This window comes from Ovis aries, chromosome 1, assembly GCF_016772045.2.
Source record: "Ovis aries strain OAR_USU_Benz2616 breed Rambouillet chromosome 1, ARS-UI_Ramb_v3.0, whole genome shotgun sequence".
NCBI classification, from domain to species: domain Eukaryota; kingdom Metazoa; phylum Chordata; class Mammalia; order Artiodactyla; family Bovidae; genus Ovis; species Ovis aries.
Window position 1 is genome coordinate 174,107,786 of NC_056054.1, and position 14,688 is coordinate 174,122,473.

General features: G+C 41.8%; 1 protein-coding gene across 5 annotated transcripts in view; it reads left to right on the plus strand.

Annotated features, from left to right (window-relative positions):
- Positions 1-14,688, plus strand: part of HHLA2 (HHLA2 member of B7 family) — a 153,542-nt gene that overhangs the window by 111,609 nt on the left and 27,245 nt on the right. For 4 of the 5 annotated variants that reach the window (XM_042230925.2, XM_060404267.1, XM_042230931.2 and 1 more), the window contains one exon: positions 331-406. In XM_042230925.2, coding sequence (XP_042086859.1) covers positions 384-406 — 23 coding nt within the window. In that variant the 5' untranslated portion in view covers positions 331-383. Of the gene's footprint in view, positions 1-330; positions 407-14,501; positions 14,592-14,688 lie in introns of all 5 variants that reach the window. The other variant, XM_060404268.1, reaches the window with a different exon arrangement.

The following is a 14,688-nucleotide window of genomic DNA, read 5'->3' on the forward strand; positions in this document are numbered from 1 at the left end:
TTTAACCCTCTACAAAAATTCTCCATCTTGTCCTATCTACTTAATCTAAGGAAGTATGGTTATTTTAACATCTCTGTCTAAAAACTCCAACCTTTAAGGTACTTGTGAGTTCTATTTGCTGTTTATTATCTTGTCTCTGAGTGCCTAGTTATTTTTTATTGTGTGCCAGAAAATGTATTTGCAAAAATGTTGTAGAAATGATTTTCAGCTTGGGGTAATATCTTCTGGTAAAGAAGATTTGTGGGGTTTTTTTTGTTTTTTGTTTTTTTTTTTTAATTCATATGGGGATACCACTACTCTGAAACAACCTTAATCTGATTTCTTCCACAGCATGTAGAAGAGTATAAATGCTACACAAGATGCGATGGTGATACTTCTTTTGAATGATGCTGAAGTATCTTCTGTGGTAAGTTGGGAGATAAACAATCAGATTTTAGTATAGTCTGTGCTGGCTATTTGTTTAATACTTCACTGTGTACCAGGTAGTATTATAAGTGTTTTTGAATATCATTAAATAGTTCTTATAAAAATGATTCCAAGATGGATATTACTATTATCCCTATGTTATAGATGTAAAATTGGACAAAGAGGAGTTGGGTGATTTGGCCAATGATACATGGCTTTAAATGGAAAACGTGAGCCCTGGATCCGAGTAATCTAATTCTAGAGTCTCTGATCCTAACCAATGTGATAGAAAACTTTCTTTAGGGGAAAAAACTGCCAGGTATTGTCAGTACCAATTTCTCTGAGCTCCTTTTACTCAGGTCCTGGATGCTAAATGTATTGAACCAAATGGCAAACACTATTAACAGAATTTCTTAAGTTTTTCTAAGGGCAGGTTTTATGAATGGTCACTAGGCTAAGTTAAAGAAATTGATTTGGTAAGAAATAATGCTGTTGAGGTGAATTTAGAGCCTATACTACTACATTATTCTATGAAATGACAAAATTAGGAATTATGTGGGGAAGGGCAGTTAGGACTCGGCCTCTCGACTTTGTTTAATGATTATAAATTTCAGTTTAAAATGCATTATCTGTTATTTTGGCAGCAGTGCCGGTGTCAAGAAGAAAATCACAATAGGATTGTTATGTGGGTGAGGGGACTCCCTAAAGAGGTCTCGTTCTGTGTAAACTCACTGCTACGGTTCAGAGTTGGGAGGAAGCAGAATGAACAGTGGGTCAACTGTGTGGCCTCTGTAGACTCCTTTACACTGAGACTAGATGGAAAAACTGCCTTTCAGAACTCAGAATCTTTGCTTGATTCATGCGTGGGATTTGTTTATTGTGTTTCTTTTCACAATGACTGCTCAGCCTGCTTCAGCATGAACAGTTGGCTTGGTACCCAGAGAGTGTTTGATTAGCTAAGTTAGGAAGCAAGATGCCATACATTATAGAGGAAATTTATCCTGGATAAATGTAGATCATTTAGTCAAATTGCTAGACTCTCAGCATGCTCTGGCTTCCCTGGGAGAAAATGCCATAGGAACTTTCTTAGAAACACAAGAAAACAGAACTTATTTTCAAGGAACCTGAAGAGCATGACCTAACATACGATCCAGGGCCAGCCAATATGACCTTTGAGGGAAAGATGCAATAAGAAAATGATCACAGTGACACGTGAAACTAATCCTACAGAGGGCTTTTGAATCAGAACTCCTCCTAGTTGCAAGTGACAGAAACCAGATTTCAGTCTAATCATAGCCATCAAGAGATGGGGAAGAGGAACAAATTATGGTCTTTGGGCTGACTGCACTGCATATCAGTATAAATTTATGCTTATTTATTCGATGGACAGAGAACCAAAATACTTTCAGTAGGACTAAATGTACTTTGGAAGGCTCTGAACTTAAAGCGAGGAGAAAGAATTCATTGGCTCATAATACTGAGAATAATAAGCATGGGACTAAATTAAACCTGACTGGATCCAGAGGCTGAAAAGATACCACTGCTGACCTTGCACCATCCAACCTACCTTTGCTCTCTGCTCCTCTTTTTATGGGTTTATTAACTCCTGCCGCATATGTGCTTCTCCTGTGTTATTAGAGAAGACGAACACAGGTGTGTTTCTCTCTCTAGATTAGTCAGGCCTGGGACAAGTGTTGCATTGGTTACCAACTGATGCATAACAAATAATCCCCCAACTCAGCAGCTTAAAACAACAAACATTTATCATCTTGCACAGTTTCTGAGAGTGAGAAATCTGGAAGCAGCTTGAAAGTGAAAGTCGCTTAGTCGTGTCTGACTCTTTATGACCCCATGGCCTATACAGTCCATGGAATTCTCTAGGCCAGAATACTGGAGTGGGTAGTCCTTCCCTTCTCCACGGCATCTTCCCAACCCAAGGATCGAACCCAGGTTTCCCATGTTGCAGGCAGATTCTTTACCAACTAAGCCACAACGGAAGCCCAGAAGCGGCTTAGCTGGATGTTTCTGGCTCCAGGTCTCCCATTGGATTGCAGTTAAGATGTAAACTGTTGGCCAGGGCTGCAGTCATCTGAAGAAGCTGGAGAAACTGCTTCCAGGCTCATTCCTGTGGTTGCTGGTTGGGAGAGTCATTTACTTGTCACATAGATCTCTCCACAGAGGCTTCTCATACAGCGTGACAGCTGGCTTCCCCCAGAGTGAACAATCAGGGAGCAAGAGAAACCAAACTGGAGGACGCAGTTCTATAACCCAATTAGGAACATATCATTTCTGCAGTATTCTATTGGGAAGACAGACCTGTGTGCCAGTCCAATGTAGGATACTAGAGTCTGATCACTGAGTTGTCATTCAAAGGCTGGCTCTCACAGTGGTCAAACTCTGATGACCCCAGGATTTTTGCTTGCTGGTATACACACTCTGCAGGATTCCCTTTGAATGTGGACTGGGTCTGTGAACATGATTTGGTAGTCACAGCCTTGATTAGAATATACTCCCTGACAAAGTTGATTTTTCTTGATTTGCAGTTGATTTTGAGGTAACCAAGAGACAGAATTCTGAGTGGGCCTGACCCTAAGCAGTGAGTCCTTTAGCAGAGGCTCAGAACCTTGAAACAGGAAGCTACGTTCCTGCTGGCCTTGAAGCAGCAGACCACCCTGTGGTGGAGAGGACTATGTGCCAGGGGATGGTGGGGGGGCCTCAGCACTACAGCTGCAAGGAACCCGATTCCACTGACAGTCAGTGATCCTGGAAAATGACTACAGGCCTCAGATGAGATAGCAGCCCCTGCTGACAACCTGGACTGCAGCTGGGTGATACCCTGAGCACAAAATTCTGTTAAGCTATTGTGACTGTGAGATAATACAAGCGTGTTGTTCTAAGCTATTAAATGTGTGGTGTTTGTTATGCAGCCTAGGACCTAACACAGGTGCCTATCTGTGAAAGGCAAGGGCCAGACGGGTGTCACCTCTCTCAATCTCTCCTCATATTGTGAATTAGGAAGAAGATCCCCAAGGAGGGAAAGATGCTATTAGAGAAATGATACAATGGCAGGGACTGCTAGCAGAACAAATTAACTCTCAGAGTTTATTAGAATATTTCAAGCCTGGAGACCCTAGTCATTAGAAGGATATCCTTCAAGCAATATCCTCCACTAACATCTAAAACATTGTTCTCAAATGTGATCTGTGCAACCTGAGGTGGAACTCTCTGGAGTGTTTGTGAAAATGTAGCCCTCACTCCAGATACAGTGAGTCAACCTCTGGGATGGGTGAGGGGAGGCATCTAGCTTAGGGTTACGCATTGTTTTTACTTTTCACAGAGTTTTTTCCTTGGGAAGATTTATCAAATCTGAAAATAGAAACGAAATCATGGTAAAATCCTGACTTGCATTATAAATTTCATAGGAGAGCTTCCTATAAGATGAAATATCAATCCAGCATTTAAAATCATCTGATAAATAAGGTACCTTTATATACTGTATTTTATGTCTCCATAAAAAAACAAACCCCCCAACTGATCCTGATGGTGGGTTGCATACAACAGACACCTAGAGAAAGGTAGTATTTGGAATTAGCCATGGGCCCTTACTGGGATAAAAGGCAGGGAAGCTCCCTTCTATGATCTGGGACAGAAATGTGAAACCTCATGATAAGAGGTTGCCAAATGTCTCACTAACCTCTCCCCCTCAGGCAACTGGGCATCTCCTTGGGGGCACTGCTGAGTGTGTGGGTAGCTGTTGCCAAAATTAAGAGAGTGGAGGCTGATGAGGCATGCTGACCACTCAAATTGTGTTCCTGGCTCTGGTCCAAGATCAGAGGCATTAGGTGGAAGTGATACGATTCAAATGTAGGCAGTCTCACTCTCTAGCCTTAGTTCTTAACCACTTTTGTATATGTGTGTGTGCCCCTGCCAAAGCAGCCAAGTTGTCTTCATATGAGAAGAAGCTAATACTAGCTGCCCCCACGGTACAGTTGCCAGAATTGACAAACAGAAACACAAGACTCCCAGTTCAGTCTGAATTGCAGATAATCAATAAATGACTTGTTTTAGTATGAATGAGGCTTCCCAGGTGGCGCTAGTGGTAAAGAATCCACCTGCCAATGCTGGAGAGGTAGGAGACACAAGTTTGATCCCTGGGTTAGTAAGCTCCCCTGGAGGAAAAAATGGCAACCCACTGCAGTATTCTTGCCTAGAGAATCCTGTGGACAGCAGAGCCTGGTGGGCTAGAGTCCATGGGGTCACAAAGAGTTGGATATGACTGAGCGACTAAGCATGAGTATGAGTATGTCCCAAATATTGCCTCAGACATACTTGTACTAAAATATTATTAGTTGTTTATCTGAATTTAAGTTTAACTGGGTGTCCTATGTTTTATCTGGCAACCCTACACAGCCCAACACCTTATCTCTCTTTTCACCATTGTTCTCTGAGTAACACAAAGTAATTTAAATTCAGCACATACATGCCTTAGAGGATACAGTGAAGAAAACATTTTCAGAGGAAATTTAAGAAATTCAGATCTGCTGAAATCATTGCAGCAGTCCTCACCAGGTAGTCTGTATTCAATGAGCTATCCTGCGCAGCCAGCTTTAATTTCAAGTTTGATGGCCTGGTGAGTGCAAACCATTGCCGAGTACTGTCCTACACTAGGTAACACTGAATACCTTCCTCTTTATCATTCTCGGGTTTCTTTGCTGTCAATGTCTACAAAAACTAAAAAGAAAAAACATTAGTTTGAATATGTATGTGTCTGGCCTACCTACCTCTCATTTTGTTCTGCTGTTGGAGCTCAGAAAAATCTTCTTTCCTAAGAAACAGAATGCTGAGCCAGGCTGCAGACTCCTTTAAAAATGCACATTGGCAACTGTTTTTGTAGGCTCAGACTGTGGAGAAGCTGCAATGAAAATGAGATCCCTAAACTCAGCAGAGTTAAGAATCACGCTGAAGGCAAGTGTTTGCAGTCCAGGTGGGTGTGGTCAGAGATCCAAAGGCAGTGCAGTAATCAGGGCTCAGGAAATATCAGACAAGCAGAAATCTTTGGCTCAAATCAAACATGGAGTTTTTAGGAATTAAATTGATGATCCATCCAGCCCTTATAGTCTAGTTTTTGTCTTTTAGAGGTTTTTGTTTGTTTTTTTAACTTTTTTTTGGTTATTTTTTAAAAATTCAATTGTTATCAATGTTTGCAATGACTAAACTAGGGAACTAGATGAGAATAAAGTGTGACTATCTACATGTATGGGCTTCCCTGGTGGCTCAGCAGTAAATAATCTGCCTGTCAATGCAGGAGACACAGTTTCAATTCCTGGGTCAGGAAGATTCCCTGGAGAAGGAAATGGCAACCCATTCCAGTATTCTTGCCTGGGAAATCCCATGGACAAAGGAGCCTGGCAGGCTACAATACAGTCCATGGGGTCCCACAGTTAGATACAACTTAGCAACTAAACGACAACCATCCACAGGCACATCTTTCAAGCCTTTGAAAATAGGATGTGATATTACTTTTGATCAACTGTTTTGAAGGTACAGGGTATGCAGATGGTTACCATTTGGCTTTCCTACTCTAGGTGGCCTTTACAAGTAAGAGGTCAAAGAGCTGATGTTCGGAGTCCAAAAGTTATCAAAGATAGACATTTCTGGTATATACTCAGAGGAAAATGTGATAATTATAGATACCCCAGGGACTAGTGTGAGTGAACTTATCTGATCCACAGACAGTCTTTCTGGGAAAATAGCATCCATTTCAAGTATTTACAACAGAGAGTATTTAATCCCAGAAACCAGGTGGTAGAAAAGTAGAGAAATCAAATAGAAGAGAGTGAGGAACTTAGGAAACAGGAGCATGCTACCTCTATGATGAAAGGAATTGATGCTATGGGATCCCAAGAATGAGGTCACCTTGTGGAAGCTGGAACCTTGACAGGTCTGCCTGATGGGATCGTGACCTATGGAAAGGATGGAGCTGGTGCCAGAAAAGCGGCCCGACACATCATTCTTTGCTCAGGTGGTGATTCTCATATGCTGTTCAAATGTTGTTTACTGGCAGATGAGCCTCTACTCATTTCTGTGTTTCTGTAGCTAGAAACAAACAGCACCTGTTTAGGGGGAGAAGTCTGGTTCACAGAACTTTAGTCTATGAAACACTTCCTTCTTCTGTGGAGGCTTCTGGGTTCAATAGACACTGGCAAATTCAGGCAGAGAGAGGGAGATACCAACCAACGCTGCTGCTGCTGCTGCTGCTGCTGCTAAGTCAATTCAGTCGTGTCTGACTCCGTGCAACACCATAGACGGCAGCCAACCAGGCTCCCCCGTCCCTGGGATTCTCCAGGCAAGAACACTGCAGTGGGTTGCCATTTCCTTCTCCAATGCATGAAAGTGAAAAGTGAAAGAGAAGTCACTTAGTCGTGTCTGACTCTTCGTGACCCCATGGACTACAGCCTCCCAGGCTCCTCCATCCATGGGATTTTCCAGGCAAGAGTACTGGAGTGGGGTGCCATCACCTTCTCCAACCAACCAACACTACTAAGAGGGTTTTTCAAAGTGAGGCATCCTTGCCCATGTTCTCATCTGTGCAGGTGGTGAGTTCCAGGCCCAGCATGATTCCCTATGGGATGATGGTTTTGCTTCTCTTCATATGGGCCTCCAGTCCCTACTCTTCAAAGATTAGCTACCACTGCCTTTGAGAAATAGAAATTTTCTCATCTATCCACATCTTGAGCAAGCCTGTCTTCTGGTAATTCCTCCTTGTCTCACCTTGAGAGATCTAGACCCTAGCCCTTCCTCTAGACCCTCGCCCTTCCATGGATGCACCGCCACCCTTCCTTCCCTCTTTCCCCAGGCCTATAAACACACTGAACAACATTCCTTGACCCCATTGTTCTCTTCACTTATGATCCTAGTTCCCAGCTACCTTTACCTTCCAAGTTGTTTCTGGAACCGTATCTGTTTGCTGCCCCTTCTCTCTGCATACTGACTAAAGTTCTGTGAACCAGACTTCTCCCCCTAAACAGGCGCTGCATCTAGGAGCAGTAATAGATTTGACAAAGCCAGCGCTCATTAAAATCAGTGCTTCTCAGCTCTGTAGTTAAAGGAACAGTAAAGTTTTGTTTCTAATCTGTCATGGACAAATTCATTGGGAAGATGTAATAAAAATGAATTTCCAGAAAAATGAAATTCGAAAGAACATAAAATGTAAGCCCTGATTTTTTATTATTACATACAATAGGCATAAAGATTTTGATACCAATTTGACAGAGTAATTTTAAATACTTATTCTGTATTCCTATACTTTTGGTGTTATGAACCAGTAATAAACAGCTCACTGACTGGCACCAGCCTGCAGACCCCCCTACTTTGAGTAGCTCTGCTTTAGAGGATATTCCCCTTCAAATTCTGTTTCAGTCTATGGTCCAGAAGAAATGCTTTACTACCAGCAGCACACACCGCATAAAGTATGGATAGAAGAGAAGACGTTTTAGTCTAAGTCACAGCACAGACTATGGTCATTCTTTCTGCCGCTTGTCCCTAAGCCAGAGCTGATACCCATGCCTTCTTTTTGCTATTACTCATTCTGTGATCTTACCTTGAGCCCATCCCTCTGCTATTTCCCCAGCAGGGTAGCCCGAACTTTGATTCTTGAGCTGTTTCAGTTCTTGGTGCTCTTCCCTATATAGTCCCCCATTAACCTCACCCACAGCATATCAAAAAAGAAAGGGATCCACTAAGTTCCTATCGTATTCCTCCCAGTTGTACAGCAGTAATTGCAAATCATCTTATTAGTCATGGTCAGTCAGCCCAGCCAAGACAGTATCCTACTTTTCTGCTATTTTTTCCTTGGCATGAAGAGCTCAAATGACCAGTTTTAGCTTCAATTCAGAAGAACCAAACTGCGTCCCATGGTAAAAGTCTTCCCTTAAGTATTAAAAGAAAGGATGGATGGACATTAAAGGGACAGTGTGTTACAAATAGGAGAGTGGGTTAATCAGCTATCGTTTTTAGACACTCTATGGTTCTTAGACCTATATCTTGTCACTATGAGGAGACAGTGCCTTATTTAGCACACGGTTCAGAGCCTAACCAGTACTCTGCCAAGTAGCTCTGTCAAGTAACTTCCAAGGTGGAAGAAGACGCCCTGTGAGATTGCTGAGCTAGGTTCTTAGAGACCACTCCACCGTGTTAAAAGGTTAACAACTTCATTGATAGGGAACATAAAAGGAGGAGTTACATTTGAATTAGTCCCTGGCCTTTGTTTCTGATCAAGGAACTCCCGTCATAGCCAATTTAGGTGGGATAAAAAAATGGCACATGGAGTGTTCCGGAAGTCCTCAGTGGCAATCTGCAGTGGCAGTCAGCTGTAGCATAGCCTGGTTTGCTTTGATGCAGGAAAGGAACAGCCACAGCTGCCTTATTCGGGTTCCATGCGAATGCTCACCAGAAAGGGTTCACCACAGAAGAGGCTCTCAGTTACATGAATAAGTAACGATGGAATCAGGTTAGGTTGGCCTCTTTTTTTCACGCTTGCTCAGTAGACTCCTGATCAGCCTCATGCTCTGGATCCGTTCCTAATGTTCTGTATTCTCTTCATTTCCTCAGTCTTCCAATCAGCCTTCTTCCATCGCCTTAACAAACAAGTCCAAAACGTGGTACAGAGCCTGGCCTAAAGCCTCCTCTTCATTCAGCCAAAGCTACATTAGGCACTATTCAATGTCCTAGCGACATTGTCCCCTACTCCCTTGCCCTTCAGGCTTACCTGTCAGGGGCTCTAAACCTATAGAGCCTACTCACAGGGGACAACAGCTCTTCTCCTGCAAAACCATCCTTGGCGTGTGTGTGCGCGCATACTTGGCCACTTCAGTTGTAATTGATTCTTTGCAACCCTGTGGGCTATAGCCCACCAGGCTCCTCTGCCCATGGGATTTGCTAGGCAAGAATACTGGAGTGGGTTGCCATGCTCTGCCCCAGGGGATCTTCCCAACTCAGGGATCGCGCGAACCCACGTCTCTTATGTCTCCAGCATTGGCAGGCAGGTTCTTTATTGCTAGGGCCACCCAGGAAGCCAACCATCCTTAGTACTCAACAGCTTGTTAAGGGAACCCTCTTTGAGGCCATAAGCTCTGGTTGAGGATGAAACAGCAGTGTGGTAGGCTCTGTGGGCATGTAAACAATCTGCTTGTACAATTTATTTTGTCTTTCAGAGCTTGATGGAATGCTGGAAGGTGTACTCAGCTTTGTTTTTACATTGTGGTAGATATTGGATCTCTGATCTGTAGAGTCTAAAACTGAAGTATCTTCTTCAGAAAATCTGTGTTATCTGATCCTCCTAGACACAATTTCTGAAAGAAAAATCCCTTGCTAAAGGAAGCAAAGCCTTTCTTCAAAATCTAGCTTTTATTGCAATTCTCTTACTAGGAATTGCCACAGGCATCATTTAATATCCAGATCTGTCTCAGTCATCACATTACCTAGTCAGCTTGGTCTGTAAGGGACCAATATACTCACGTGCCCAGATGAGTCAAATGAATGTACTCTGCATTTAAAAAGTCTGAAGACCAACTTAAAGCTTCTATATTGTCCCCTCATTACTCTTAACTCTACAAATTTAACAATAAACTTATGACATAGAAGTACATATAATTATGTCATGATGTGTCCAATGTATTCTTTTTATAAATATTCATGTCCTTGTTGTATCATACACTGTGAAATTACTTTACTGTTTTATAAACTTATTTTTAAAGGTTTCTTGAAAATAAGTATCTACTCCTTTTGTTTGAAAGAAATAAGGAGAAACAGGAACCCTAGAGAGTGAAATTAGCCAGGCAAACTCTTTCTAGTGTATAACAGAAAACTTCCATTATTTGCAAGATAAAGCTTCAGCTGAGAATCAGTATTTTCCTTTTAATGTTGACACTAAAAAGAAACAGGAATTTTAAGGTTAATGTGGTTCTGCTAATAGAAATCTATTCCTATAAAAAAAAAAAAAAAAACTGAAGGCACATTAAACTTACTACAAAGTTCCAATGGCTCATAACTAATGTTTGTTTTAGCTTCAAGATTAAAAGTGGTTTTGTTACCATTAGCAAGAAAATGCATATTTCTAACTATACTTTGTTAAGACTGAATACAAGTTCTTTTAGTATTTTGATGTAGGGAGAACAGACTTTTTTCTTTATGTAGACAAAAATGGAGCCTGCTTCCTGTGTCAGCAGCTCTTCATCAGGTAAAAAAAGTTATTTTTATTTTGTGTCACTTTGGAATGTTCAGAGACATTTGAAGACCTAACTAACAGCAACTTAAACTTAATTAACAGGAACTCTAAAGATAGAAAATCCATAACAAGCAAGTGCTAAGTCACTTCAGTCATGTCTGACTCTGTGCGACCCCATAGATGGCAGCCCACCAGGCTCCCCTGTCCCTGGGATTCTCCAGGCAAGAACACTGGAGTGGGTTGCCAAGTATAAGGACTTAAAAATACTATTAGATTCTTTCCATCCTCCTGCTCTATTATTCTTATTTTGTTGATTTTTTTAGTCCTCCCATGTGTTTCCTCACATCCATAGGGTGGCTGCTGCAGCTCCAGGCATCAAATCAATGCTCAGAAAATAGAGAAAGGGGGGCGAGGGGGTTTCTGTGAAGTTCTGCTCTTGCATCTGTCCCTGTTATGAGGATTCCATGGAAATTCTCCCAACAGACTTTTGTTTATGTTCCATTGTCCAAAAAAGTATCAATATTTGTTTTTTTCAGTTTGATTTTAGTAGTTAATTTTGGATACAGAGAACCCTTTTGTCATCGTCTTTTAGTCTCAGGGCTAGGAGGAGGAAAATGTGGACATACAAACATATATTGGGAGTTCAGTATTCAAGAGTGAGGTAAGCATGGTTCGCTGTTGGACTCTCAGTTTGCAAGAAAGTTGGAAAGTTCTGACTGGCTTCCACCCTTGACATAGGCCCAGCTCTTCACAGTGGTCACCCCTAGTTTCTCCTTTTCCAAATATAAAGGACTCCTAACCCATGCTGAGTTGTGATGGTCATTTTATTTATTTTTTCTGAACCCTTTTTCAGTTCTCCTTTTCAGTAGAAGTGGTTGTATCCTGCACAGGGCTGGGCAGAGAAGGGGTTCAGTTAGCAAGAAAGAGAAATGGTACTAGTAACTGTCACAGTGTCCTTTTCACTTTATCCATTTCATACTGTTTGCTTTTAAATTGTTTTCTGTCATATCTACTTATTTGATGTTTACAAGCTGGCTTCTTTATCTTCTAAAACACAAATTTGACTTCATCATTAACTTGCCATTTCCTTAATATGGATCACAAGAATGGTCATGATTGAGCCCTTGCATGCCTTTCCAGCATTTTCTCTTCCATGTGGCCTGTTTGGTTTCTGTGTTCTCTTGCAGCTGCATCTTTGTTCTATTGTCTGCCTAGAATATCATCCCTCTTCCACTTCCCTTTACTCTTCCTTACAAGTCAGTTTCTCCTTGTCTTTCAAAACTGATGCTTCAAAAAGCTTTTCTTAAACCCCTGCTCCCTCTTAAGCTCCAGTATTTTCCTTCTGTCCTTCCATAGCACCTGGGCAGGGGATTCCTTAGTGCTGCCTGTATCTGTGTATTTGGATTTATTTGTTTATATAATCCATTTATTTTTTGGTTCCAAACTAAGCTTTTCGAGATTAGGGACTGTCTGACTTAAGGTCCTGTGATATGTAGGAAAGATGTTCAAATTGTGTATTTTAATGGCAAAAAAAGATGGTAGGCTTGCTGGATGACTGGGTTTCCTTACAAAGAAAGATCTAGTCCTGTTACCTAGAAGGTAGGGATAAATTTGAGATATTTCACTTTCTCTTGCTCCTCAGAATTTTAATGTTTCTGACTTTAATTTAGAAATGGTTTGTGAGGAAAAGATAGGGCTGAAGCAATAGAGCTTTACAAACAAAAGTTGTTTGGCAGGATTGACTCTGAGCTGTACAGAGAGCTTATGGATACAAAGCCAAACTGATAACCACTGTACTTTTCGAAATGACCCGTTGAGCTGTGCACACAGAACTAGGCCAGCAGTCTTTCCTTTCCTTTTGCACCAGCTAGTCAGGTGAGCTACAGCTTTAAATTCTAAGGACTGAAAACCACCAATTCAGGTATATAGGGGCACAAGTATCTGCCAGAAGGCAGTGCATTGTAAATCATCCCTTAATAAACAATAAGTCTTGCCCAATTAGGTCGTATGGACCCCTGCTTGGACCCTAGCCCAGCCAAGGCCCCTCCCTCATTCAGAAGAGTTCTTTTCCCATTCAGGTTCACACAGTCAAGAAAACAAAATCAAATCTGAGATTAAAGCAGCACAAGCTTTATTCAGTGGCCAGAGAATGCAGAAGCAGAAACTTTGTTCACAAATAACTTCTTGCCTGGGGGACAATTAAGATTTTAAGGGCAGGACTAATGAGAGGGAGGCGTATGCACTGGATTTCTGGGCATAGGCGGGGTTCTTCCTGGAATTGGGATGCCGCCTCTTCTCAACCCTTGTACGGTCCTTTAGCATCTGGTTGGGAAGCAGCTTGAACCATCTTGGTGCACACAGACATTCTTACTGTTACAGTGAGATGGTAACGAGACACACAGGGCCCTTCGTCCCACTTTCAAAGCTGACTCAGCTGACACAAGTTAGTCTTATTCCTGCGCTGTGAACACAGCCAGAGAGTGCGGTTAGGTGTGGTTTTCTGTGGGTTTACTGGAGGGAGGAGCCAGGGTAAGGTTCTGGGGCAACAGTGTTAGTAACATGGCAGCTAAGAGTCTTGTCCTGACTGGGTTTTGCCTCTTCTTCACACTAAATCCTGGATTCTGATACTCATTACAGGTCACTCTATGTTCATTACAGGTCACTCAGCCCTAACACCCTGACAGGTAGATACAAAGAGGAGTTCTTTCCTTCTGTATTTGAAAGAGTGACACAGGGACTGAGCTGGAATAGTTAATTTCATTCTAAGTAATACTGAATATATCATTTCCCACACAGTAGGATATTTATATATGACAACCGTGACCGTCATGGGATTCTGATATCAGACCTGGGTGATCAACCTAAATCAACATTAGGAAGGAAGCCTTCTACTGATTAGCCCAGACTCTTTGACCTCCAGGTGCTGTCACCGCCCCTCTGATATAAAAATGTCATCTCACATTGTCTGAGGTGAGAAGTCACAGTATCATTTTAGAGCTTTCATTATTTAGTTGAAATCCTTACATCGGACATAATCAACCCCAGCAGTTAGTACAGTTAAAAAGAAGTGAGATACCCATATTACATATTTAATTTTTTTTTAAGTTAAAATAATACACTGCTGTCCATTCATTTTCTAGATTTTTTGAGTGGAGGGCACCAAGGCCTTGCTCTGAGTATGGGGCCACTGTTTGATCTTCTATATTATCTTTTTTACACAAACGAATCAATAAAAACTCAGCATCTGATATTTCCAGTTTTTGTTTCTTGAAAGTGACTGGAGAACTTTGTATTCAAATTGTTAAAAAGAATCCAACTCCTTCTAGAGCTTTACAGTTTGTTTTCAGTCTTTCTCTATTGACTCTCCCACACCTAATCCAAACAGCTGAATTTTCTTGCCTCCTTTTTTGTGCTTTATTTAGCTCTCCGAAGCATTCATCTTATTTACCTTAGTTGTTGGAGAAACACCGAGTATGCCTTGTCCTCCCATGTAGTCAATTAACATAATATTTAGTCAGATTGTTTAGTGATGACAACATACCTTCTGAACTGAAGGGAGAAGAAGTGGACTGGCACAGCCAACTGGCTCCCCAGGGCCTTTGATGTGTCATGGACATCTATTCAGGGTCTGTTAAAGAGGGAGAGGTGACTATTTCCAAGAAGTCCTTGGACTTATGTCTGCGCATGTTCAAAACTCATTTTACTTAAGGGCGTCTTGTTCAATTGCTTACTATCTTTCTGTGACTGACAAAACAGCTGCTATCTGCCTTGTTAACCCTGCTTTTTTTTTTTGCCTGTTGTCATGGGTTTGCAGCCTTCTTGCTAAAAACAAAAGACTCCACTCAATCCAGCTGTATTCTTTTTTGTATAGAGCACAATCTAGGGGGATTTATAATCTGCACCTTTGGCAAGAAGAAACATTTCCATGACAGAACTCTGAACTGGAAAATGGCCCTTGAAGGTTAGTGAGTGCCCTGGCCCCTTCGATGTAGTGTGTTTCCCTTACTCGTGCTTTGTCTAGGGCTCCGCTTCTGGGAGAGCAAACCCTTTGGAGATGG